Genomic DNA, 24,405 nt, shown 5'->3' with positions numbered 1-24,405 from the left:
AGCCACTGCAGTAATTGAGTTTATAGCACGTAATTTCCTTATACGATGGACCTATTTATCTTGAGAGTGTGTAGGGCTTTTAGGATGGTATAAAATTGACCTGCGTAGTGAGACAGGCTGACCCTTTGGTGAGCTCTCTGCATTCAGCACTTTTTGAAACTAAATTTCTTCTGACTCGTCAAAAGGGGTAACCTTGAGTCCTGGGCTCAGATTGAATTTACATGTTCAAGTCCTTTTTTGAAACCTGTTTTCCTCTGTAGTCAATTCTCTGATAATGCTTGTTTTGGAAAAGCAGGTTTGTTCCAGCATTATTGATGTATTAGGGCACAGTTGGAGCATGACACATACGTTGTGTGTGGTTATGTACGATTTTGTCCAGGAGAAATGGCAGGTTCAGGTTAGAGGTTGGGAGGCTATGGCTCACAGGCTGGTGGTCTGTTTTGGTAAATAAAGTTTGGTTGGGACACAGCTATGCCCATTTGAGGCTATACCATTAACGGCTGCAGAGCCAAGTAATCAGAACAGAGACAGAATGACCCACAGAGCTGAAAATATTTACTATGTCCCTTTAAGAAAAAGTTTGCCAACTCCTGCACTAGGTGAATCCAGAAAATTGCTCCCAGCTAAAAGAGCACCTGACAGTACACAAAATGGAAATGCACACGCCTCATATATGCACCAGGCCCCCTCTAGGCCATACCATTTTCACCTGGGGTCAGACAGCTTCATTCCAGCATGTTATTATAGTAACTCAAAAAACAGCCACAGCAAATGCCAGGTCTCCGTCAGGTAAGGGGTCAGGCTTCAGGTAGCATTTGTGTATTTGTTGGCTGTTTAACATGCCACCATTTAAAAATCGGGTTCCTGTCTTTTTTTATGTCATGATGAAGTTTTGGGGTGTTGTGTACCTAACCCCATTGTTCCCGTAGCCCTGTGTTTTTATTGCACAATTTTGCAGTATGCCATGGTTTTTAGAAATGCGTATACGTTGTGCTCCAGCAGAACTTACTGTACTTAGAAAGCAAACAGCAAAAGGTTGATCTCACTCAACAACTTAAAGTTGTAATCATTTAATATCTCATCTGGACCTTGTGAGGAATTCCAGTATTCTTTGGAAACCTCACAAGTGACTGGGTGGTTAATGGGGTCTTTCAGTTGGGACTGCCTGGAGCATGGGCTTTAGTTCCCAGCACATCTCACGCATTTGCTGTGTGATTACCACCTACCTCAGTTTCCCCACCTGTAAGGTGGGGGCAGATGATGGCACTTACCTCATAGGTGATTATGAGGATCATCTGAGGTGATCCATGTGAGGTGAATGCTCAGTGTTCGGTGTTTTGCCCATAAAAGTAAGAAGACCCCACATTTCTGTTAACAATAGGGGAGCAATAAACTTGGGTCACGATCCGAGGATCTCAGTGTTGAGACGGGGTTGAAGTGTCTGGACCAGCCCCCTTTCCCCTACTGGGAGCTCCTCTCCATAAAACTTGTATTTGTTCATTCATCAGATGTCTGTCGTCTGTTTGCTGTGTGGCGGGCACTCTTCTCTTCCAGGGCTAGGGACATACAGGAACATTGACACTGAGGCCCAGCTGTCATGTAGCCTGTTACCTGGTGGGTGATGGTGACATCTGACTACGGGGTCCCATAGCTTCTGGCTGCAGGATTCTCCCTGGCGTGGTCCTGGGCAGGGCAAATCTTAATTCCCTCAGGCACAGTTCCCTCTCATTTGAGGATGACTGTTTTATCTTCCTCCTTACTAGTGCATGTATCATTTTAGCCCCACCATGTGCTTGTTACTCCATGTGAAAACAAACCATTTAAACATGATTTAACAAAAGGTCTTTGACCATGTAGTGGAATGTTCACAGTGGTCAGCTTGTGGTGAGAGTGCCAGGTAGAAAGAGGAATGGTGGACCTGGGTTTCAGGCCCAGACTCTTCGCCTACCTAGACTTGGATTTCCCCACCTTGGGTGACATGCTCATCTTCAACAAGCAGAGGTTGCTGAGTGAGTGGTGGTGGCAGCTATCACCCCCAGCATGTGTGGGTGTACCCCCACCCTGGTCACAGGACTACTGCAGGGAGGGTCTCCCTAGCATCCTCTTAGTCTCTAGGTCTTTGAAGGCCCAGGGAGCTCCTAGCCAGGTAGCTGGACCTAGTGCCTTCTTGATGGCGTACAAGAGAGAAAACACCTGTATTTTTGGAGTATCTTGGGTTTTCAGATCCCTAAGGGCTAAGAACCCAGCTTCAGTCAGTGAGTAAGACTTAGTTCTCCTTTTGAGGAAACCTGCAGCACAGGACTCATGTGGCTCCCTTCCTCTGCCTGAGCCCCTCCCTGCTCAGTGGCGTGGCCCTCTCCTGCCTAGACCATCTCCCCAGATTCCTGTTTCTCTCTCAGCCTCAGTCTTTGAGACTCTATCTCTGTACATTCTGCGTTCGGACTTTCTGAAAGCCGAGGGTTTTTTGTTTTTGTTTTTTTAAGATTTTATTTATTTGAGAGAGAGAGCATGAGCAAGGCGGGGGGCAGAGGGAGAGAGAACAGAAGCAGACTGGTGCGGAGCAGCGCGCCTGACGTGGGGCTTGATCCCAGGACCCAGAGATCACAACCTGAGCCAAAAGCAGCCGCTTAACCTACTGAACCACTCAAGCGCCCCTGACACAGAGTATTTAATGAAAGTACTTGTTTCCTTCATTTTGACCTATAGAACAAACCCCAGGAATCATACATTTCATGAGGCTAATTTACAGAAATGTAGGTTTAACTCAGTAGCATGTACTGAACCTGTATTTTTCTCCACACTGAATATGAAGGTGAATGGGAAAACAAAGTTTCTGCCATGGAAGAGTTTAGCGACAAGCTGGCAAAAGAGATGAAGCTGCTGAGTAGTATAGGGATTTTTGCCTAGGGCAGCCCTCATGAGTAACTGTGTGAGACTCGGGCTCCCTCAGAGTGAGCCCACACTGATGCTGTGGCCTGGCAGCCAATTCACAGCTGGTAGCCCAAGTAGAAGGTGGGCTATGGGAATGAGCTGAGGGGTTTGGGTTTATTGCTTAGAGCTTGAGTGTCTCTCTTTAGTGATGCAGAGGGTGGACTCTTAAGCTGCATAGATGCTTGCTAATAATGGATGGGAAGGTCGCAGCAGCATCCTCTCTCAGTCCACTGAAGGTTGCATGTTTGTCTTACATTTTTGGTTCTGCCTGTTGGAGGAGCCAGCCTTGTGAATTCCCTATATTACAAAACACCCTCCCTCTGGCCTAGAGCACTTCCCTCCAAAGGGCCCTCTTCCCTTGTCTTACTCCCACTACACTTGTCCTTTCAGTTTTCAGCTTCTGCATGTTAGAATGTTAAACTTTATCTAGCTCTCCGTTTTATCTTTGTGTTCTTTGAATATAAGACTGATATGAAGTCATCATTAGGAAAATAACTTCATACAGAAATGTTTAATACAGAAAGTGAAAGTTTCTTAATTTTTTCTTCAGAAATGGGTGCTGTGGCTTTTAGCCCAATTTCTTTCACTTTTGATTTTAGTAAGCTTTGTCAGTATTTTTTCCTGAAGATTAAAGCCTTTTTAAGCCATGTGAATGGTATTATACTATTCTGCAATTTGATTTTCTGATTCAAGTTATTTCTTTTTTTTTTTTTTTAAGATTTTATTTATTTATTCAACAAAGAGAGAGACAGCCAGCGAGAGAGGGAACACAGGCAGGGGGAGTGGGAGAGGAAGAAGCAGGCTTCTAGCAGAGGAGCCTGATGTGGGGCTCGATCCCAGAACGCCGGGATCACGCCCTGAGCCAAAGGCAGACGCTTAACCGCTGTGCCACCCAGGCGCCCCAAGATTCAAGTTATTTCTAACATCACTGTGTGTCTCTTCACATAGTATGTTTGTGAGGTATGCATAGGGAAACTGAGGCTCGAAGAGTAACAAGCTCCCTCAGCCAGTTCCCTGAGCTCTGGCTTCTGTTCTCTGTTGTGTCTGATAGTAGAAGCTGGCTGTTGGAATCATCCTTCTTTTCCCCAAGTTAAATCGCATCCCTTGTACTCGGCCTTAATAGGGTTTGATGTTTAAAACTTGAGAACTGGCATCTTTAGTATGAGTTCCTTCCAGAGCACAGCCACTGCATCTCTGCTACTGTTGCTCAGAGAGATGCATCAGGGAGTGGCTCAGGACTCGAACAGAGTGAGATCTCTGTTCTGGAAGGGAATACATGTGCCTGTCAGCCAGAGGCTGCTGGCACCAGAGTACAGCTTAGCTGTTCTCTTCCCTGGCCCCTCCTCGGGTGCCTGGGTTTGACTCCCAAGAATGTGGGGAGCCTCCAGAGGGTGGGTAGAGGGTGTACAGGTCTGGGACGCATCTTCCTGAGCTTCCTCAGGCTGTTGGGAGGATGAATGGGATTCCTGGGTTTGGGCAGGAGACAAGGAGGAGGCCGTGCAGGGGGGCAGCACAGTCGCACAGCCCCAGCCTCAGGACCACCAGGGCACAAACATCCACCTGCACTGTGCATCTGCTCGGGGACACTCTGGCATTGGGTGCCCAGCTAAGGCCTGATGGAGCTGCCCACCCAGCAGGGCCTATGTGTTGAGTGTGGAGATTGGCTAGTGCCAGATGAGGCCAGTGTCTGGATCTCATTGTCACCCAACTTGGCATTGGATGCATCACAGGCCCTTCTTTCTTCCTGACAGGAAAGGGTGCCCTGTGCTACTGAGGACAGTGGCTGCCCCATGTGCAGGCCTCTACCTGTCAGCAGACACTCCTCAGCCTCCCTGCGTGGGTCTGGTAGACTCATGCTCAGCATGTCCAAACTACCCCACTCCCAGCCTTCTCACAGATCTACTCTTTCCCCATTTCAGGAAATCAATTCCATCTTTCCAGTTGCTCAGGCAAAAATAAACAAAACAAAGCAATCCTTTCTTGCCTCCCATCCAGCTGTTGGCATGTTGTGTTGTCCGTATCCTCTAAAGTACACTTAGTGTCTGGTCATGTCTCCTCTCTGCTCAGTCACCTTTCCATCCTGAGCCACAAGATACAGAAGCCTCCCAAGACTGCTCCCCCACCACCCCTGCTCCAGTCTGTCCCCAGATCAGCCAGGTGATCCTTTAGAACAAATTGGATCTCCCCCTATCCCTCCATGCTCCCTCTGAGGGCAGTCCACACTTAGTACCCTCTTCCCCCACCTCCTCATGCTCACTCTTTTCTGAGCTCTGAAAAGAGCACCCCAGGTCCACTTTTCAGAGAATCGGCTGGTCACTTCTCCCAAGCACGTATCGCTTAGCACTTTTCTCATGCCTGAAACAGGAGTGTTACTGGTAGTATTCCTGCTGGTGTGTTAGTAACAACGTAGTATAAATAACATTTCCAAGTACAGATAGTATTAATGATAATGCCTTAGGGTTATGGCGTCATGACTTGTGTTTATTTACTTTTTTTTTAATCATCAAGAGACGTTTACTGGTGTTGTGTGCTCAACTTGTGCCAGGTGCTTTCTGTTTGTCTCCTGAGTCTTGTTTAAAAATTCTGGTTCCTTCATCATTCACCCCTTTGGAGTAGTTTTAGAACAGGTTTCTCCTGAGGTTCACAGATCAGTTAGACAGTGGCATTTTACTTAAAGTAGGGGCACCTGGGTGGCTCAGGTGGGTGTAGCCCAGCTACTGGGCGGCTGACTCTTGATTTTGGTTCAGGTCGTGATCTTGGGGTTGTGGGTTCAAGCCTCATGTCAGGCTCCTTGCTTAGTGTGGATTCTGCTAGGGATTCTCCCCCCCCCCCCAACTTGCATGTGCGCGCACGCTCTCTCTCTCTCTCTCTCAAATAAAAAATAAAATCTTTACCTTTTAGTAGAGGTGATTACAATTTGCACAGACCCAAAGCCCCATGTCATCATTCCACCTAGGATTTGGTGGCCCCTTTGTTCTGGGGTTGCTCTGTGCTGTGCCTGTGTAGCCTCTAGTGTGGCTGCAACCTCCCTTCTTGGGGCGAGGAAGGTCTGGGCTTCATGCTGCCACCTCTCTGCCTGCCCAGCCCTGTCTGAGGATGTATTAGAGCAGGCTCTGCTCAGCTTCATTTTGTTTGCAGAGAGTGAGAGGTAGGGGCTGAGGCCACCTGGGTTCTAGCCCTGCTTCCTGGGTAGCATCATGTGCCTTAGGCAGCCTTGCAGCCCTGGGAGCCTCATCTTTACAGTGGGCATGCTGCTGTCAGATTCTGCCCCTGCCTGCATGTAGCAGACAGCACAGGATCCCCCTTCAGTAAGAGGGAGCTGCTCTTTGTGGGCTGGCAGTTCCCGAATGGACCTCTGTTGTCTTTCCCTTCATTCTGCCCTTACTGGCCAGGGATTTTGAAGCAGATCCTACTTTGTTATCGCAGTAATCCAGCCTCTTCATCTGCTGTTCAGAAAGTATTCTAATGTACCTCCTGACTGCTTTTTTGCAGAGATCGTAGGTCATGCTTCATTCCTCAAGGCTGTTTTTTTCCTATAGCTTTGTGTCCTATCCTGGGTTCGTGCCTGCAGGGTGGTGGCCGCTAGCCATAAAGTACAGGGGCATGGGGGCGCCTGGGTGGTTCAGTCAGTTAAGCATCTGCCTTCGGCTCAGTCATGATCCCGCAGCCCAGCATTGGGCTCTCTGCTCAGCGGGGAGTCTGCTTCTCCCTCTACCCCTTCTCCCCTGCTTGCTATCTCTCTCTCAAAATCGTTTAAAAAATAAAGTGCAGGGCACACTGGTCCTTCATGCTGAGAGGAGGGAGGAGCTGCTCTTTACCAGCACCTGCCCTCCCCAGGAGCAAATGCCCCATGTGGGCTCTAAGGCAACCACCTTGCTGTGGAGTAGGCTCCACCCAAGGCAGGGCAGGGGGTGGGGTGCAGAGCTGGATGCACCGTCTGCCGTGGTCCCCCGTGTCCCCTCCAGCTCTGCTGTGCCTTTCTGTGGTGGAGGAGGCATGCAGCCGCCCTCACCCCCCCTCCCCAAGAATCCCCCACCAGAGCTGGAGGGACATGGAGCCAGAGGGGCAGGGCATGTGTGCACTATTAGTTCTGGACCTAGGGTTGGCAGAGTTCCAGCCTCTCAGCTTCGGAGTGAGCTACCCTGACACTGCACACAGAGCATAAACAGACTATGTTCCAGGCCCTCTGCTGGGGACCCTGATCAGCTACCCAAACTTGGGTGCTGTGGGGGGGCCTTATGACCCAGGGTGGTCACTGGGGCTAGAAGGAGCAGCCCTGTGGGTGTGAGGCTCTGCTCTGTCTCTTTGCCATTGCTTGTTTTACACCAGTGACAATGAAGTGAGGTCACCTATGCACTTCCTTGCCAGTTTGGTGCCCTGGCACACAGCAACCTGGTTGTTGGTTTCCCCCTTCCCCTTATCTGTGTGGGCAATTGAGAGGAAAGACTTCATGTAGGGTCTGGGTTTGGATGAGTTTCATGGATTGGAGCCTGGAGCTTACAAGGCCAGAGACTGCGATGGCTGGCAGGGTGGGGGTGCCAGGCTGGAGCAGAGGCAGAGTGGGGAAGCATGGGGGAGTTCGAGTACAGAATTGGGGAGGGCATCCTCCGGATCCACCTCAGTCCCTCTTCTCCTCCAGTGGGTACCAGGCCTGACTGGGAGCTTCTCCCATAGGGACAGAATTTCTTCTGACTCTAGTGGGGGCCCTATTTCCCTCTTTTCTGGTTTTGTCTCCTCTCCTCTTTGATCCTGACAGCCTCCTTTCTGGTCCTGGGAGCACAGCTACCTGCTGTCCAAGACAGCTACTGAAATTGTTCCTCTTGTCTAATTCCCGAATGTTCAAGGAGCTCCTGTTTTAGTCAGTCCCCAAGGAAAGATGACCCATGCCTCCCACAGTGAGGGAGGGGAGGGTGACTGACACTCAGGGCAGTGACTTATCTGCAGTCTCACAGAGACAGGACTGATAGATTCAATGGGCAGGCTGACAGGGTTTGTTGTGAAGGCATATCAAAGGACAGAAGCCATAGAGCTTTGGGCTAAGAGGGACATGGGGGCATCCCTTGCTTTTTCTGAGCCGATTAGGAGGCCATATCCACACAGAGAGTGGGAAGAAGGGATGGGGGGATATTTGAGGGGTGACTGGGACTGAGAAGTTGGTACAGGGTGGGTGGCAGGCATGGGCTAGGATGCTAGGAGGGGTTGGGGGCAGATGGAGGCCTTGTTGATATCCTGTGCCCTTGAGCTTCAGAATTCTCCAGCCCCACCTTCCTTCAGCATGGGTAGGGAGGACCCTGGGAGTGACATGACCACTAGGAGACTTGCTCATTTTGACCCATTTGGACTGCCTATAGGAGCAGATATCTGACTGCCCTGGCCAGGCCACACTGGCCTGACATGTGTATATGGGCCACTCTGCCTTCTGAGCCAGGAGCATGAAACAGCTGTCCTTTTCCTTCTTTTCACTCTAAGTCCACCAAAGGGGTCTTTGGGGCAAGGCCCTGCGCTATTGCTCACTTGTGGAATTGGCTCCTAAAGAAGATTGTGAATGAGTCATCTCAGGAGTGTATCCCATATATGATGATGTGGCCCCTTCATTGCCCCATGGTGTCCCCAGCCTCCCAGATGGTGGGCTCCAGGACTGGCAATGACTGGCCCTGTCCAGGACAGGCCTCTGAGGGTAATCACTGGTGAAGAAACTGAGGTGCCAGGTGCCCAGACACAGGTGCCTTCAGTGTAGGCATACCACAGGTATGAATTGAGATTCTCTGAGGGGCCCATGGTGTGTTCCTCCATGGGCCCCATGTTGGTAGACGTGGATGCCTACTATCCTGTGTAGAACTGGTACTTTGGGAATTCTACTAGACCCTGGCAGCTAAATTCTTTTTTGTCCCCTCATGAACTCTGGCTTGGCTTTTTAGACCCAGACTCTGCAGTCTTATTTCCTGTGTCCTGCCTTGTTGGGACATCAAGGCTGGGCTCGAAGTGGCTCCTTTAAGAGCGAGCGAACAGTCCCATTCCAGACTCTGTTGTGGAATGCCAGCAGCTTCCCTGCAGACAGACATCACTGCGCTGTCCTCCGTCCTGTCTCCGTGAGGGTTAACAACACTTCAGCTTGTTGTCTGGAACCGGTTCAGACTGGTTTTCTGGAAAGTGCTTTGTCTCTCAGACTGAATCCTGGGAAGGGTCATGTGGAGCCCAGTGATGTCATGGGATCAAAAACTGACTCAGCTGTTTTTTTTCTTCTTTTCTTTCTTTAAATCAAGATATGTGTGTGCTGCAGGTACAGGGTGCTGGCACAGTGACGGGCCAGCTCTCACCCTACTCAAAGTTTACCTCGCTGGCAGTCAAAGGGTTAAACGTGATCCCCACCTCTCACCCCCCAGAGGTGAGCAGGGAGGGAGGAGGCTGTCCTCACTAAAGGGGAGACGAAGGGTCAACCTGAGTCAGTGCAGTGGAGGCTGGACCTGGGCAGTGACCCTGCTCCTGGGACAGCGTGGTCTCCCTTTGCCGGATTCCAGACACCTCCAATCCAGGGCAGGTACTCAGAATCCCATAGGCAGGGAGTTCAAATCTAGGACAGTTTTCCTCTATTTGCTTTTGAGTCTGGAGCACAGAGAATTCCCCTTCCTTCTGATAAGCAGCCACTTTCCATTGTTCCTGTCTAGGTCCCCACAGGTCTGAGCTCCCCAGATGCCCCACTGATTCTTCCCAGCCTTCCCCGGGCAGCAAAGAAATGTTCTGGGCACACTTTGTGGGTCCTGCATTTGTTGTGCCTACTTCTGCTAACAGCATGTGGCAAGGAAAACTCTCCAAGCTGACACTCTGAATAGTTTCTAAGAAGGTAGCAACTTGGTTGTGCCAAGTTTAAATGTCGTGTTTTCTCCTTCTCCCAAAGTTCAGAATGACTGAAGAAGCATGCCGAACACGGAGTCAAAAACGAGCGCTTGAGCGGGACCCAGCGGAGGATGATGTGGAAAGCAAGAAAATAAAAATGGAGAGAGGATTGTTGTCTTCAGAGTTAAACACTGACGGAGACATGAGAGTGACGCCTGAGCCAGGAGCAGGCCCAGCCCAAGGGTTGCTGAGGAGGGCAGAGGTGACGACCACGGGCAGATGCGAAGGGCAGGCGGGTGACGGGCCCGTGGACATGCGTACCTCATACAGGTGAGCAGGAGGGACCTGGGTGTGAAGAGGTGGTGAGGAGATGGGGATGAGGCTTCCCTTCAGGCCTGCAGGAAGCAGCTCTAGATGAGTTATGGTGGAGATGGCTGTGGGTTCCAGTCCTGGCGTCACTGTGCTGTCCTGGACACACCTCCCCACTGGGGCCTGGATGTCAGTGGCAGAGGGTATGGTTCTCACAAGAGGAGGGGTAGTATTCTCATTGTTGGCTCCCTGTAAGGCAGGAAGTCTTCACTAAACTCATACCTGTTGTCTGTTCAACTGGTGCTTTTGGTTTGTAGGAAAACTTGGGAGTTTTTAATTTGAATATATCTCTTTGCTTTATAGATCTGGGGTTCAGGAGTGCAGGGGTTCTGCACTTTTTCTGGGTCACTGGGTTGGGGATAGAGTCTGGAGTCCAGCTCAGGGATACCTCTCACATGTGCCACCACTCCTTATAGGCAGCACATTGTGAGGGAGAGGAGGTCACTCTGTTCAGGTCTTCTGTGGTGTGGTGTTTTGGTTTCTCCTTAGTCAGTACTGATTACTTCAAGAGTAACTTTTCCCGATCCTCAGCTTTGTGAGGTTCTTAAGGAAAAAACTTGAAAGAATTAAGATTCAATGTTGTTCCTATCATTACCCCCACCACCACCACCATTTCTTCACTTAGAAACATTCTTTTCTTGTAAAGAGAAATTTGGGCCTAGCATCTGCTGTCACTGCTTCCCTTGGAGCTCTGGTGAGAGAACCATTCTTTCCAGAATGTTCACACCTAGATGTCTTATGAGCCAGATATTCCACGATCGTGTATGGGTATGGGCATGACCTCCTGGCCCTCCCTCAGTAACCCTTAATCCTCCCCTACAGATTCCTTTCCATATCTGTTTGCCTGAGGTTGGGGGTGAGGGTGAGGGTAGCAGGTGCAGAGCCAAGGAAGTTGGGAGCACCTTCCCTTCCCATGAGTGTTTAACCCACACAGGGATAACTCTACCCCGCAGTCTTCATGTTAAATTCATTTTGGAGCCCAGATTTTCAGAATCCTAAGGATTTCAGAGGTCATCTGGCCTGACATTTCTCAGCTTTTATAATTCTTAACCTCTTTGAGATAAATGGGAAAATCCAACCCCTTCTGTTAGGGAAGCATTCAGAGTTGAGGTGGGTACTTTCTGTTTCTACTACCCCAAAAGGTCTTTTGCTGTCTGGCTGTGCTTTTTGCTGTCCCTGTTCTAAAACCAGAGGCCTCTTTGAAAGTTTCAGTAATAAAATTGTAATTCTGGGCCTCCTTTCCTTCCCTCTGACTTGGTCCTCAGGAGTGTTTCGGGTGCTGTCTCAGGTAGCTGAGGCGGAGGAAGAGCCCATGTTTGTGAAGATCTGCTGGGTTCTTGTGTTCCTGGGCTCCTAGTATGCATTTTCTCCTGTAATCACCTTGCTCCTCTGCAGGGCAGCCCAGTGGATTGTGAAGGAGAGATTACCAGATCTTTCTGTTGATATAGCCTGGGGCTACATTTGGCCTCTGGGCCTCTTGCTTCCAGGCTTTCCCCATTATGCCTATTGGCTTCCAACCCAAGATTACTTGGACAATGTGATGTTTTCTGTTGATGGGGATGATATCCTTATGACACAAAGGATGTAAGGGAGCAGGGATCAGAGATTAACCCAGGCACACAGGGCAAGGGTGATCCTACAGGACTAGAGACACCCTAGGGCACTCATGGAACAGTATGGGAGTGTGGAAAGAGGTTGGCTTTGGTGGCCAGCAGGCAGAGTTGGGGTCACATCATATTCCCTGACTGGTCTTGAGCAGATGGTCTTAGTCTTTGTTTCTTCATTAGTAAAATGGGTGATAATCTCTGCCTTGCAGGTTGTTGGGTGACATATGTATACCCAGAATTGGTCCTAGTGTGGGGAGGAAGTGTTGGTGACAACTATCCTTTAATCTTCACTCAAAAAACGATGTCCACGTGTAGAGCTAATATGTCCCTGAGTTCCCACATAGAATATTCTGTTTAATTTATTTGAGAAGTACAGTTGTGAGTTTTGACAAAAATCATAGGATGAGGTATACCCCACAGCCATTCTAAAACTGTGATCTATTCTGGAGTGCGTGGCCCCAGTTCTGTGTTAGAAACAGGCAGTCTTTAAATCCTCATTGAGAGCATCTGTCTTGAGAACATCCCTTTAGGAACTTCCCTGTATCACAGTGTGGTTGTTCCACTGGTTCCCAGGTTAGTGTGAAATCCCACATTAGGCAGATCAAAAGGCACAGCTGTACTGACCATAGCTTAGGTGTGCTGAAGCTCTTTGGCTTCAAGTTCACTGAATCTTATAAGACTAACATGCCAATTTTAGATCGTTCTGAGAGAATTTCATTTTTGTTTTTTAATTGAGATGTAGGACACATGTTGAAAAGTACAGAAGGGTGCCACGTGATACATTTTCAGAAACTTGAACACATCCTTATAGCTAGAAATAACCTTGAAAGCCCCCTTATGCCTGCTTTTTGTCACTACCCCAAGGGTAACCAGTTTCTTGGCTTCTAACAGCACAGATTAGTTTTTCCTGGTTTTGTGCTTTAAATAAATGGAATTATCCAGTCTGTACCCTTTGCTTGTTTTCATTCAACATAGTGTTTGTGAGGTTTACCCACGTTGTTGAGTTTAGTGGTAGTTAATTCATTTTCATTGTTGCGTAGTATTCTGTGTCTAGAATTTCTGTTTGGCTCTGTTTCACAGCTGCCTCATTTTCTTTCACACTGTCTTTTTTTTCCCCTTAAGATTTTTTTATTCATTTACGTGAGAGAGTGTGCACAGTCAAAGTACGAGCAGGAGGAAGGGTCAAAGGGAGAGGGAGAAGCAGACTCGGGGCTTGATCCCAGGACCCCAGGATCACGACCTGGGCTGAAGGCAGACATTGAAACTACAGAGCCACCTAGGCGCCCCTCAGGCTGTCTATGACTCAAATCGGGCTTTTTGAAGACTAAAGGGAGTTTCTGGTGGCTTCTAGGAGAGATAATTTTCTTTAAGGAAGTGGCTGGTGAATTAAAATCACCAAGATAAAACCTTCCCCCCCCCACTACATTGGGGTGATGTGTAGCACACATAGGCAGACAAAAGGGTAAAATCAGTTTTCTCCCTCTCTACAGTTCCCCTCTCCATCTCTGGCAGTTTTTCTGACTTATGCTCCCAATTTGTGCATATTTTATTTTCAAAAAAAAAAATAAAAAATCCAAGCTGGAGGGTAATTTCCAGCAATGATTGAGTGAGGAGAGATTTTCAAATCCCCCCCCCACAAGTATAAAACAGGATAAAATTGGCCCAAAAATGTCAATCATTTCATTACTGTGGAAATGGACCAGAGGCATACAATAATCTGAATAGTGTTTGTGCTTAAGGAACTGCTTTTGGTAAGAATAGTGAGAATTTGTGGCATTTAGCCTGGGGCTCCTTCCATGCCCTCTCCACGGTTCTATTGCTAGGGAACTTCTGCCTGGCAGGTATAGGCTGTGAAGACCAGCCCCTTCTCTGCAGGAGCAAGAAGGGGCTCATTCAACTTAAGAGCTTTCTGGGCAGCAGCCCTTGGCCTTGAGGTTGAAGTAAAGTCTTAGAGATGGGCAAATTGGGAAGGACAATGGCTCTATTAGCCCAAGGTTGCAGTCATGGTTGGGGCAAGACAGAAAAACTATTTGAAGAAATAATGGTCAAAAACATAGGTGAAGAGAATTTTCACTCATCCAAGCAGCTCAACAGACCTCAAGTAGCAGAAATACAAAGTGATCTATACCTAGGCACATCATAGTCAAGTTGTTACAAGCCAGAGAAAAAGAAAATCTTAAAAGTACCAAGAGAAAAAGGGCTCATCACATACAGGGGAACATTAATATGATTAACAGACAGCTTCTTACCCAAGATCATGGAAACTAAAAGGAGTTGAATGACATTCAGAGTACTCAAAGAAGAAAACTGTGTCAACCTGGAATTCTATGTCCAGCAGAACTCCTTCAGAAATGAAGGCAAAAAAGACATTTTCAGATACAGACCGAAAGAATCCATCACTGGCAGACCTGCCAGTTCTCAGGGCTGAAAGAAAATGACATGTTGGTAACTTGGGTTCCCAGGAAGAAAAGAGCATTGGAAATGATAAATATGTGGGCTAACATAAAAGACTTTATTCTCATTTCTTCTTAAAACATACAACATTGTGTAAAGTGTTAACTGTAGTTAACACTGGTTGTAATAGACAAAACCATCTCAGCTCTCTGGAAATTGACCAAAGACATACAAAAATCTGTTGTGTTTATAATGGTGACAGATATGTCAGATAATAATAGTACAAAACAGGAGGAAAGAAATGGAGCTCCATTGGGGTAAAGTTTTTCTACATTTTACCAGAATCAATTTAGTATTAATTTGAAGCAGATTGTGGTAAATTAATAAGATAATTATTGTAATCTCTAGAGCAACTATTAAGAAAAATAACTTTAGGGGCGCCTGGGTGGCACAGCGGTTAAGCGCCTGCCTTCGGCTCAGGGTGTGATCCCGGCGTTCCGGGATCGAGCCCCACATCAGGCTCCTCCGCTATGAGCCTGCTTCTTCCTCTCCCACTCCCTCTGCTTGTGTTCCCTCTCTCGCTGGCTGTCTCTATCTCTGTCAAATAAATAAATAAAATCTTAAAAAAAAAAAAATTAAAAAAAAAAAAGAAAAAGAACTTTAAAATGCAATAAAAAAATAAATTTAGAGGTACACTAAGAAATGTTTAACACAAAAGAAGACTGTCAATGACGAACAGAGGAACAAAAAAAAAGGGAATATTTGCAGAATACAACTAGCAAAACGACACATGTAAATCCAATCATATTGATTATTGTGTTAAATGTGAGTGGTCTAAACACCCCTATTATAAAGGCAGAGATTGTCAGACTAGATTTAAAAAAGCAAGATCTAGCTTAATTATTTATTATCTATAAAAGACACTCCTTAGATTTAAGGATGCTTTATCCTTCAGTAAAATAGTGGGAGATACTATACCATGAGTAACTATAGGAAAGCTAGAGTGACTGTTAATACTGTCAGATAAAATTGACTTTAAGACCAAAAAATAGTACAAGAGCCAAAGAGTGTCATTTTATAATATATCAGGGAGACATACCAGTCATAAATGTATATGCACCTAAGAACAGAACCCCAAAATACCTGAGGCATAAACTGATAGGGTAGTAGAAATAGACAATTTATCAGCTATAGTTAGGGAATTCAATTTTCCACTTTTAGTAATTGGTAGAGCAACTAAACAGAAAATTTTAAGGTTCTAGAAGACTCAAAGAGCATTGTCGACCCATTTGGCCTAACAGGAGTCTATAGTGCACTTGGTAACTACAGGAAACCGAATACGTCTTTATACACGCTCATGGAACATTCTCCAGGATAGAGCAAATGCTGGGCCATAAAACAAGACTCAAGAATGATTATTTTATTTCATTTCATTTCATTTTATTTATTTATTTTTAAAGATTTAATTTATTTGATAGAGACACAGCAAGAGAGGGAACACAAGCAGGGGAGTGGGAGAGGGAGAAGCAGGCTTCCCGCTGAGCAGGGAGCTGGATGCGAGGCTTGATCCCAGGACCCTGGAATCATGACCTGAGCGGAAGGCAGACACTTAACAACTGAGCCACCCAGGCGCCCCAAGGATGGTTGTTTTTTAAACAAAAAAAAGACAGTAACAAGTGTTGGTGAGGATGTGGAGAAGGTGGAACCCTTATACTTTGCTAGTGGGAATGTAAGATGGCGTAACAGTTCGGCAGTTTCTTACAAAGTTACACATGAACTTACCACATGACCCTGCATTCTATCCAAGGAACATACTCAAGAGAGATGAAAACATGTCCACACAAAGACAGGTACATGGGTGTTCATAGCAGTATAATTCATAATAACAAAAAATGGAAACAATCCAGATAGTCAAGCAGGGAAAAATAAAACATGCTATATCCATGCAGTGGATTACTATTCAGAAATATAAAAATGAGCTACTGATTCATGCTGCAGCATGGGGAAACCTCAGACTCACCATGCTGGTGGGGAGACAGCAGACCCAGAGATTGCATGTTGTGTAGTTTCATCTACAGGGAGTGTTTGAAACCAACTGACTATAGAGACAGTGATCAGTGGTTGCCTGAGGGCAGGGGTGGGGGCGGGTGGGAACAGTGATTAACATCTCATGGGCACAAGGGAACTTTTTGGGGGTGGTGGAAGTATTCTAAAATTGGATTGTGGTAATGGTTGCACAACTCTGAGTTTATTAAAAATCATTGACTTGTACTACAGTGAATGAATTTTAGTGGTATGTAAATTATACCTCAATATGGACATTTAAAAAAATTAATGAGGTTAAAATAGTTTGGTTTCTGTTCTGGTATCCATAAACGTGCTCATAGAAAAACAAAAATCCACAGAGGTGGAAGTTGAGCCTGCTGGTCTTGTGAGACCAACCCAAAGGTCATGGGCACATGCCTGCCCTCCCCCTACCACACCCCAAATCAGGACTGTTGGAAGAGGCTAGAGTTGGGGCAGGGAGAGGAAGCTATGTTGGGTTCTCCGTTTTGTTTCTGCGGTAAGTAGATTCTCCTCCTGTACTTTCCTATAGAGAATCTCTTTGTTTCACAAGTTGTTGATCTTTAGAAATAATGTGGGCCATGCACAGGTGAGAACAACTTTTTCCGCCCCGCCTTTTGGGTAGAAGAGCATTTAGCTCAAAACATGAGCCGCCTCTTTAGAGGTTTTGCCCCTGAAAGGTAAGGACTGGGGGTCTTGTGACTCTGGGCCTTTGTTGTGTGGGGACTCCATGAACAGCCACCCCCATGCTTTACCGAAAACGTGTTTGTATATGCCTTTTTCTGAGACATCAGCCCTCGCTGGGTTGTTAACAGGCCAGGACTAGGCTGACTCTGTGACCTGCACCGTGGTGGTCCCGGGGATAGAAATGATAGGACAAGATCTGATCACAGCTACTTTCTGGTGTACTGTAATATGAAACAATGTGCAGAGCTCTTGGGGAGAAAGACTAGAGGTTAAGGGGTATGGCTCATTGGGGATGGAAGTCCATGGGTGCCAGAGCAGACCGTCTCTACTTCCTCATTTTACCTGGGAGGAAACATGACTGAGGCTCCTTGGGTCCCATGGGTGGGGCAGGGGCAGACAAGTAGGCCAGCTTCCACTTCTCAATAGCCTGCTACATGGGCCTCGGTGGATGTGGGGCAGATGTCCTGATGACTTCCTGTCCTGGTTTCTATTGGGGTGTGTGGCCTTTGGGTAGCTGCATGTCTTCCTCCTCTCTCCCCATCCCTCTTTGCATCATACATCTTATTTGCCACAGGTCAGGTCTTCACTTGGACCAGGGGCTTCCCCTCTGGGTAGAAGGGGATCCTGTCTGCCACTGAGGGGTCCATGGCTTACTGGTAGTAACATCTGAGCCATTAGAGCTGTTCTGGCTTAGTTTTTCTGGCTTTCCACCTCCCTAAGTCAAGCACTTGTGAACATAAACAGACTAAAAATGCACTAAAAGTACCCTCTTTACCAGGCCTGCAAAGCAGGGCCTTTTTGTTAAAGCTGGTGTTCTTGATGACAGAATCACTATCCCATTAGAGACTTTGGCATTCACAAAGGTTGTCATGGGTGTGACACGTCTTTTAAGAAACTAGTCACCTTTTCTGTGCCTGTGCCCAGGGGCGTCACTACTCATTTGGTATTAAAACAGGGCTTGGTTGTCCTGCAGTGGTGTGTTGTGTGGGCACTTCATCCACACATGTAAACGCCTGAGTTCTCTTAAAAGTGAAACTGAATCTGAGAGTAACATGATGATGCAGCTGCCTATTGTCTATAATGTGGGATTATGTAGACGGCCTTGTTCTGTTCTGTGTAAAAATGGGGCCTGCAGGTAAAGGGGTGCATCCCTTAACTTATCCAGGATGACTCCCTTGGTCATAGGTTGAGTTCTTGTTGTTCAGCAGATGCTCTTTATAAGCAGCCTATTGGGAGAGGAAGAATAAAAACTGGGGTTGCTGCCCTATGAGAAGGCAAAGCCCAGCAAACCTCTCCTGGTGTGTTTTCAGCTGTGTAGTCCAAAGCCTTATCAGGATACAGAACCTAGTCATCACCATAAAAAGGAGTCATTTATACATTTCCTGTCCTTCTTGACTGGGTACACACTCTCACCCTAGACTAATCTTGCCTCTTCTCAGAAATGGAATCATGCATGTGCTCAGTGGTGTTTGGCTTCTCCATGTGCTTTGGGATTCATCCCTGTTGTATGTAGCATTTTGCTGATTGTCTCCTGTGTGGGTATGCACACTGTATCCAATCACTGTCCGTAAACACCAGGTAGACTGCAGTTTGCCGCTGGTGTGAGTGTGGCTACTATGATCATTCCTATAGGTCTTTGTGTGGGCATCAGTCCTTCACTTATCTTGCTAAATACTTAGGGGTTGAATTGCAGGGTCACAGAATACATGCATGTTGAATTATTTTAAAGAAACTGCCAGGCATTTCCCCCCAAAATGTCTGGGCTGCTTTACTCACAGGTATGGGAGTTTCAGCAGCTTCATTCTCAATTTGGTGTCATCATTCTTTACAAATTTAGCCATGGGGTCTATAGAGAGGTCTGGGTCCATGTCCTGGCTTGCTTTTGTGACTGTTACCTCTTTCCCATGGTGATAGAAGGGTGATCGTTGCTGCCCTGGCTGCCTGTGTGGGGATGGAAATGGGGTCCTCGCCAGGCATGTACTGACCTGAGCCCCCACCTACTCTGTTCTAAGGACCGTGCTCCATCACAGCTGTGCCTCGCCTGGCCAGCTGTCTGCTGGAATGTGTGTTCTTGAGTGAGTTTTGTGAATGTGACACAGCTGTGTGTGTGATGGCTTGGGTTCTTGGCACAGCCTGGGTCGGTGTGGTTGTGATCCTTACCCTGGCTCTCTGACAGTCTTCCTCATAGAGATTAGACCCCCCCCCCATACTCCCCCCGTTCATGTATGAGAGCTTAGGAAGTCCCTTAGCCAGAAACCTGTTTCCTTCTCTGTGACCATCACTTCCCGGGGGGGGGGGGGGGCTCCTGTACTCTTGTGGAAGGCTCTCTGGAGCCCAGCCCCTCCCCAGCACCTGTTGTGGCCTGGCTGCTGCTTTCACTTGCTAATTCTCTGTCTTTCCGGCTGGGTGATTTCCAGGAGAGGCTGGGCAGTCTCAGGGAGCAGTTCCATCAGCTCCAACTAGAAATCTCCGTGGCCTGTTTGCTTTTCTTAGCGTGTTTAGCGCATGGGAACCAAGAGATATGTTCCTCTGGAAATCTGTTCCTGGTTCCGTGCTTTCTTCCCTGCCTTAGATGTGCCTCTCTTGTGTCATTCTCTGCCTTATCCCTTCCCTATAGGCTCCTCATCCCAATTCTCTCTGTCCACCTGCCTTTATTCGGAACCATATCTTATCCCAAGGTAGAAATTGAAATTTGAGGGGTTCACCTGTACTTCTAAAAATCATTAGGTAATGCTGGGCTATCAGAGAGACAGACTCTGGGTGTCCTCTTTCTAACTCCCAGAGAGACCCAGCTCACACGGGGCCCTAGTGTAAGCCAGCCTGATGACAGGTGAGAAGCCACCTGCCCATTGCCTTGATAACACCTTCCTCTGGTCATAAAGGGGCTGTCTTTCTCTTTCTCACTGGGTAGTGCCTGCTTTCTTGGGGGATGTGGTGGCTCTGACAGGAGCCAGAAGGTCACTATGTACAGTCAGTGAGGTAAGGACCTGTAAACACTCATCCTTTAGCAGTCATGAACTCTTCACACATGTGTGAATTAGGCAGATTTATAGATTAAGCAGATCATTTTCTTATTTTGAAATTATTTGGTTTAAATCTGCAGTTGAAGTTTCTGATACCTCTTCAGTACATCTTCCTGTTAGTACTTTGTCACGTGATAACAGACTCCTCATCCTGTAACTGGTGTCTTGGCTGCTATAGCAGGTCATTTAAATGTTTTACCTGCAAAGTACGTGAGGGCTCTGACCAGCCTTCCGCTATGCCAGCCAAAACTGCTTTCATATGCTTTGCTTTATATCTTGCAGCCATTTCTCTGCTGTATTGAAAACAGTCTGTACCAGAACCGTAGCAAACCTGGAAGGTGGGGGATGGCAAGCACACTGGCCTGAGGGATCCCATCATGTCCCTCGTGGCCATGGTGAAACAGTGGGATGATGGTGGGGGGTGGGGAGCTGTGTGACTCCAGGTGGGGCGAGCAGGAGACAGACCTTGAGAAGAATTTTCTCAGCAGAGAGTGCCCTGGAGAAAAAGGAGAACTGGCCTCATGGCAAGAGATTTCCAAGGTGTTTTTTTTTTTTTTTTTTTTCTTCTGTTGGAGGGATGAGCATGTGAATCGGAGGGGAGTAGCACGTAGTGGAAAAAGAAAATGGGTGTCCAGCCACCTGATTCCACTCACATCCCCATGTGGCCTGGGACCGTTTACTCCACCCTGGTGAAGCTCATTGTCTCCTCTGAAGTGGGGCTGGTCGTTCTTAAGCCTCAGAAACTCCCAGCGTGGTCTAGTAAGGTTTGTCACAGCGATGATAGGAAGAAGCCTTGGGACTTACGGATGTTCAAGAATGAGGGAGAAGAGGGCAGGTGAATGGCCACAGAGCCCTATGGGAGGCAGGTGGTGACATCAGGGTCAGTTGCCTTCACAGTTGCTGAGTTCCTTATGGTCCAAGCAGCCTAGATGTCAGTGAGAGGGGCCTGCCTGAGGGTGTGGGAGAGGAGGTGGGGAGTGTCTGATGGGTGGAGATGGGAGACATACCAGACGTTTCTAATCCCCTTCCCTGGGTCCCAGGCCGTAAGACTGCTTATTTTTAGAGCTTAAATCTTAAAAATAGCTGTGATGTAAATAACCACTTTGAAAAGCTTTGTTCCAGTCTTAGTAGGACTGAGACCTGGTGACACGCAGTTCCTCAGTGCAGGGCCTTGATAGCTTTCAGAAACAACTTTAACACAACCACACTCTAAAGAAAACAGCCAGTCCAGGCACACAGCATTACCTTCCTTTGAGGCAACTTACAGTGTCCATGGGCAGTGTGGGAAAGAGTGATCTGGGTAGCATATTTTAGGGAGCTCACACCCCAGAAATTGGGATGCTCAGGGGCTGCAGGTCCCTGGAGCCATTGAGTTTGGTGAGAGGGTCTGAGAAGGTCCACAGTGGTGGTTGGAGCAGGGCCATGGCACTCCCTCTGGAGCGGGTGGGAAGGGCAGGCCAGGGGGTGCCCTTCGGAGAGGAAAGAGTTGGTGCTCTGGGCCTGGGTGGAGCCCAGAAGCTTGTGGGACACCTGAACGTGAGGATGGAAGTGGACATGTTGGGAGGAGGGAGAGATGCCTTTGCCTGGAGAATGGAGGTATGGGGGGAATGGGGTGTGAGATGGACAGGATAGTGTCTTGGCATTGGGAGCCTGGGGCACCCAGCTGACTTTCAAGGGAAGCCTATGCTTGGCCTCCCCATCTGCAGATTCAGGGTGTCTAGGGTGCCCTGGGCAGTGCCATATTCTCTGTGAATTGGGTAAGTGCAGAGCCTGTCCAGTTGCCGCTTTTAAGGCCACAAGAACAGGGTTACCGAATTTTGTTGGCTTATAATTGAATAGATTTTATAGGAAAATTATGGGGTATCTGTGGGGTGAGTCCTTTGAAATTTTTAGTATGCCTCACTTTTCAAAACACAACTTCGGGCAGCAAGAGAAAGCCATGTGGGCCATGGCATGTCAGGAGGGCTCCATTGAGGAGCCTTTGCTCAGACTAGCACTTGCCATGGGAAGCCCTTTGCTGAAAGCATTGGTATAACCCCCTTTCCGTCTTGGTTATGTGAAAAATATCTTCTCTATTTGCTGTGTTAGAAATTTGAAAATATTTATTCTGTCCTGGATTTAATCATCATATCTCCTTAGACACCTCTGGCCTGAGACAGTTTCTCAGACTTTCTTTTGTTTTTGATGACCTCAGCAGTTTTAAGGAGAACTGGTCAGGTGTGTTCTGGGAAATCGTTAGTTGTGATTTGTCTGGAGTTTTTTTCATGGTTGGCCTGGGGTGATGGGTTTGAGGAGGACCACAGATGTAAAGTACCCTTCCTTCAAGCCTTGTGAATGCTCACACACATGCTTTGCTTCTGGGTGGCTGTCCTGCTTTGGTATGCAGGAGAAGTGTTTTATCTTGTCAGAGAATATTAAAAAGACATGTGCTCAAGGGTTGAAGTTTAATAAAGTCAATAGCATGTACTTCATCCAGGGCTTTGCCTATATCATGGTGTCGTTGAGTACTGGCAGTTTGGCACTACTGTCCTAACTTGGTGAAAAAGGCAGTTATCTCAGCGTTATAACAACGACCTGGCAGAGCCCAGGGCAATGCAGAGGAGCTTAGGTGGGCTGGGAATAGGCTGTCTAGAGTGGGCATAGACAAGGACGTCCATCAGGGCTGTGTGCTTACATCTCAGGCAGCAGTGGTTAATGGCCTGCTGGAGTCAGACAATAGAAGGAAGGGAAGCCTTCAGCATGAGACCTTGTCCCCAGGGACCTCCGACTATAGGGCAGGTGGCCAGATGAGTCAATTCTGAGCTAAATTACAGCTGCAAAGGTGATGGGGCTGTTCTGATTGTGCACATCATGTTCAGTGAGAATGGGGGAAAGAGCTGGGGCTGTCATTTGTGAACTGGGTGCACGTTTAATGCCTTTTACATTTTACAACATCCCCTGGAGGTCAGTGGAATCCCATTCTGCAGATGAAGGAACTGAAGTTCATTGAGGTTTGGTGACTGGGTGGAGCCCTCACAGCTGCAAAGGTACGACTAGCTTCCCATGGTCCTGCTGCACTCAGAGCAGCTGGAGCAGGTCTGGTGGAGGTGAGGGACACCGGAGCTATGCTGGGAGGGCAAGTTGGGATTTGCCAGGCGAAGGTTGGGGAGGATCAAGCAATTTAAAATACAGATTTTTAGGGGCACCTGGGTGGCTCAGTTGTTAAGCGTATGCCTTCCGCTCAGGGCGTGATCCCGGGGTCCTGGGATTGATCCCCACATTAAGCTCCTACACTGGGAGCCTGCTTCTTCCTCTCCCACTCTCCCTGCTCGTGTTCCCTCTCTCGCTGGCTGTGTCTCTCTCTGTCAAATAAATAAATAAAATCTTAAAAAAAAAAAAAAAAACAGATTTTGGGAAGGGGGAAGTAAATTTCCAGGCAAAGCAAGCACTTTCCATTTATCACAGAAGTTTGTAGTTGCTGCAAGCTGGAGAGCAATGTTTGTTTCCGGTGTGTAGTTTTCATCTGCACACAGGTGACTTTCTCTTGCTGTGAGTTGGTGAGGGAGCTGGCATCCCAGGAAGTGTGTTTGGGTTCACATGATGTAGGGAGTCCCTTCATGCTGCAGAGTGCTCCTGGGTTCTCATTGTGTTCCTCCCTGGAGGAAGGTTGGTCTGGCATGTGGGTGTGGTGACCAGATGGAGGTATCACTAGCATTGATGCTGTGGCATTCGGGGTCCCATGCTCCTTTTTCTTTTACTCTCCCAGGCCCCGGACCCTTTAGGAGTCTGGATTCCAGAGTACTGAAACCCCACCCAGCTTTCTTGGGCAGGTGGCAGTCCATGTGTAGCGAGAGTTGTTTCCCAGTCAAGTCCAAGGACTACATCCATGTTTTCACACTGTCATCTCTTTCTCACCTCAGGGACTCGGCATGAGGATGCTGCTGGCTGTCCAGGATCCTAAGAATAAATAAAAGTATTTTCCTCTTTAATCTAGTCCAAAAATGGTATTTGATAACCTGAGTTAGAGGTATCAGAGTTGACAGTCATGTGGAATGCATTCTCTTCCACCCTCTGACTGTTGCTTTTTCTGGGGTGCCATTGAGCCCTCTGTAGGCCATGGGCACCCAGCTGATCTGACTCATGGTGGGGGCCTGGGTCCCAGTCCAGTGCAGGGTACACATGGCAGCCCTCGGTGTCCCAGAGTTGGGCGGGATTACCAAGGGTCCACAGAAGCCTGGGCCTAGTGTGAGCCCAGGTTATCTGCAGGCCATAGGTGTGTGACCTTAAGTCATGCCTTTCTGACTGTTTCCTCACCTGTAGAGTGGAGTGACGATCAGGCAGTTGAGAGGATTATACAGAAGTGTGCATCTTGGTGGTTGTCACAGAGATGGCCCTTGTAAAGGGTCCGTAAATGTCTTGGGTGATTTTTCCAAACCCGTGGTAGGTCAGCCTTTAAGTTCTATGACTGGTCATTTGTAACAAGTGCCCCTTCCCAGATTTCTGAGCAGAGCATACTG

General features: G+C 47.7%; 1 protein-coding gene across 7 annotated transcripts in view; it reads left to right on the top strand.

Annotated features, from left to right (window-relative positions):
* The window catches only part of GATAD2A (GATA zinc finger domain containing 2A), a 100,049-nt gene that overhangs the window by 52,532 nt on the left and 23,112 nt on the right, over positions 1–24,405 (top strand). For 6 of the 7 annotated variants that reach the window (XM_045778862.2, XM_045778865.2, XM_087867132.1 and 3 more), the window contains one exon: positions 9,827–10,095. In XM_045778862.2, coding sequence (XP_045634818.2) covers positions 9,827–10,095 — 269 coding nt within the window. The remainder of the gene's footprint in view (positions 1–9,826; positions 10,096–24,405) is intronic. The other variant, XM_045778867.2, reaches the window with a different exon arrangement.

This window comes from Ursus americanus, chromosome 14, assembly GCF_024610735.1.
Source record: "Ursus americanus isolate L20-20 chromosome 14, mUrsAme1.1.p, whole genome shotgun sequence".
In the NCBI taxonomy this organism is placed as follows: Eukaryota; Metazoa; Chordata; class Mammalia; order Carnivora; family Ursidae; genus Ursus; species Ursus americanus.
Note: the sequence above shows the minus strand (reverse complement) of the source record. Positions and strands in the feature narration are given on the sequence as shown.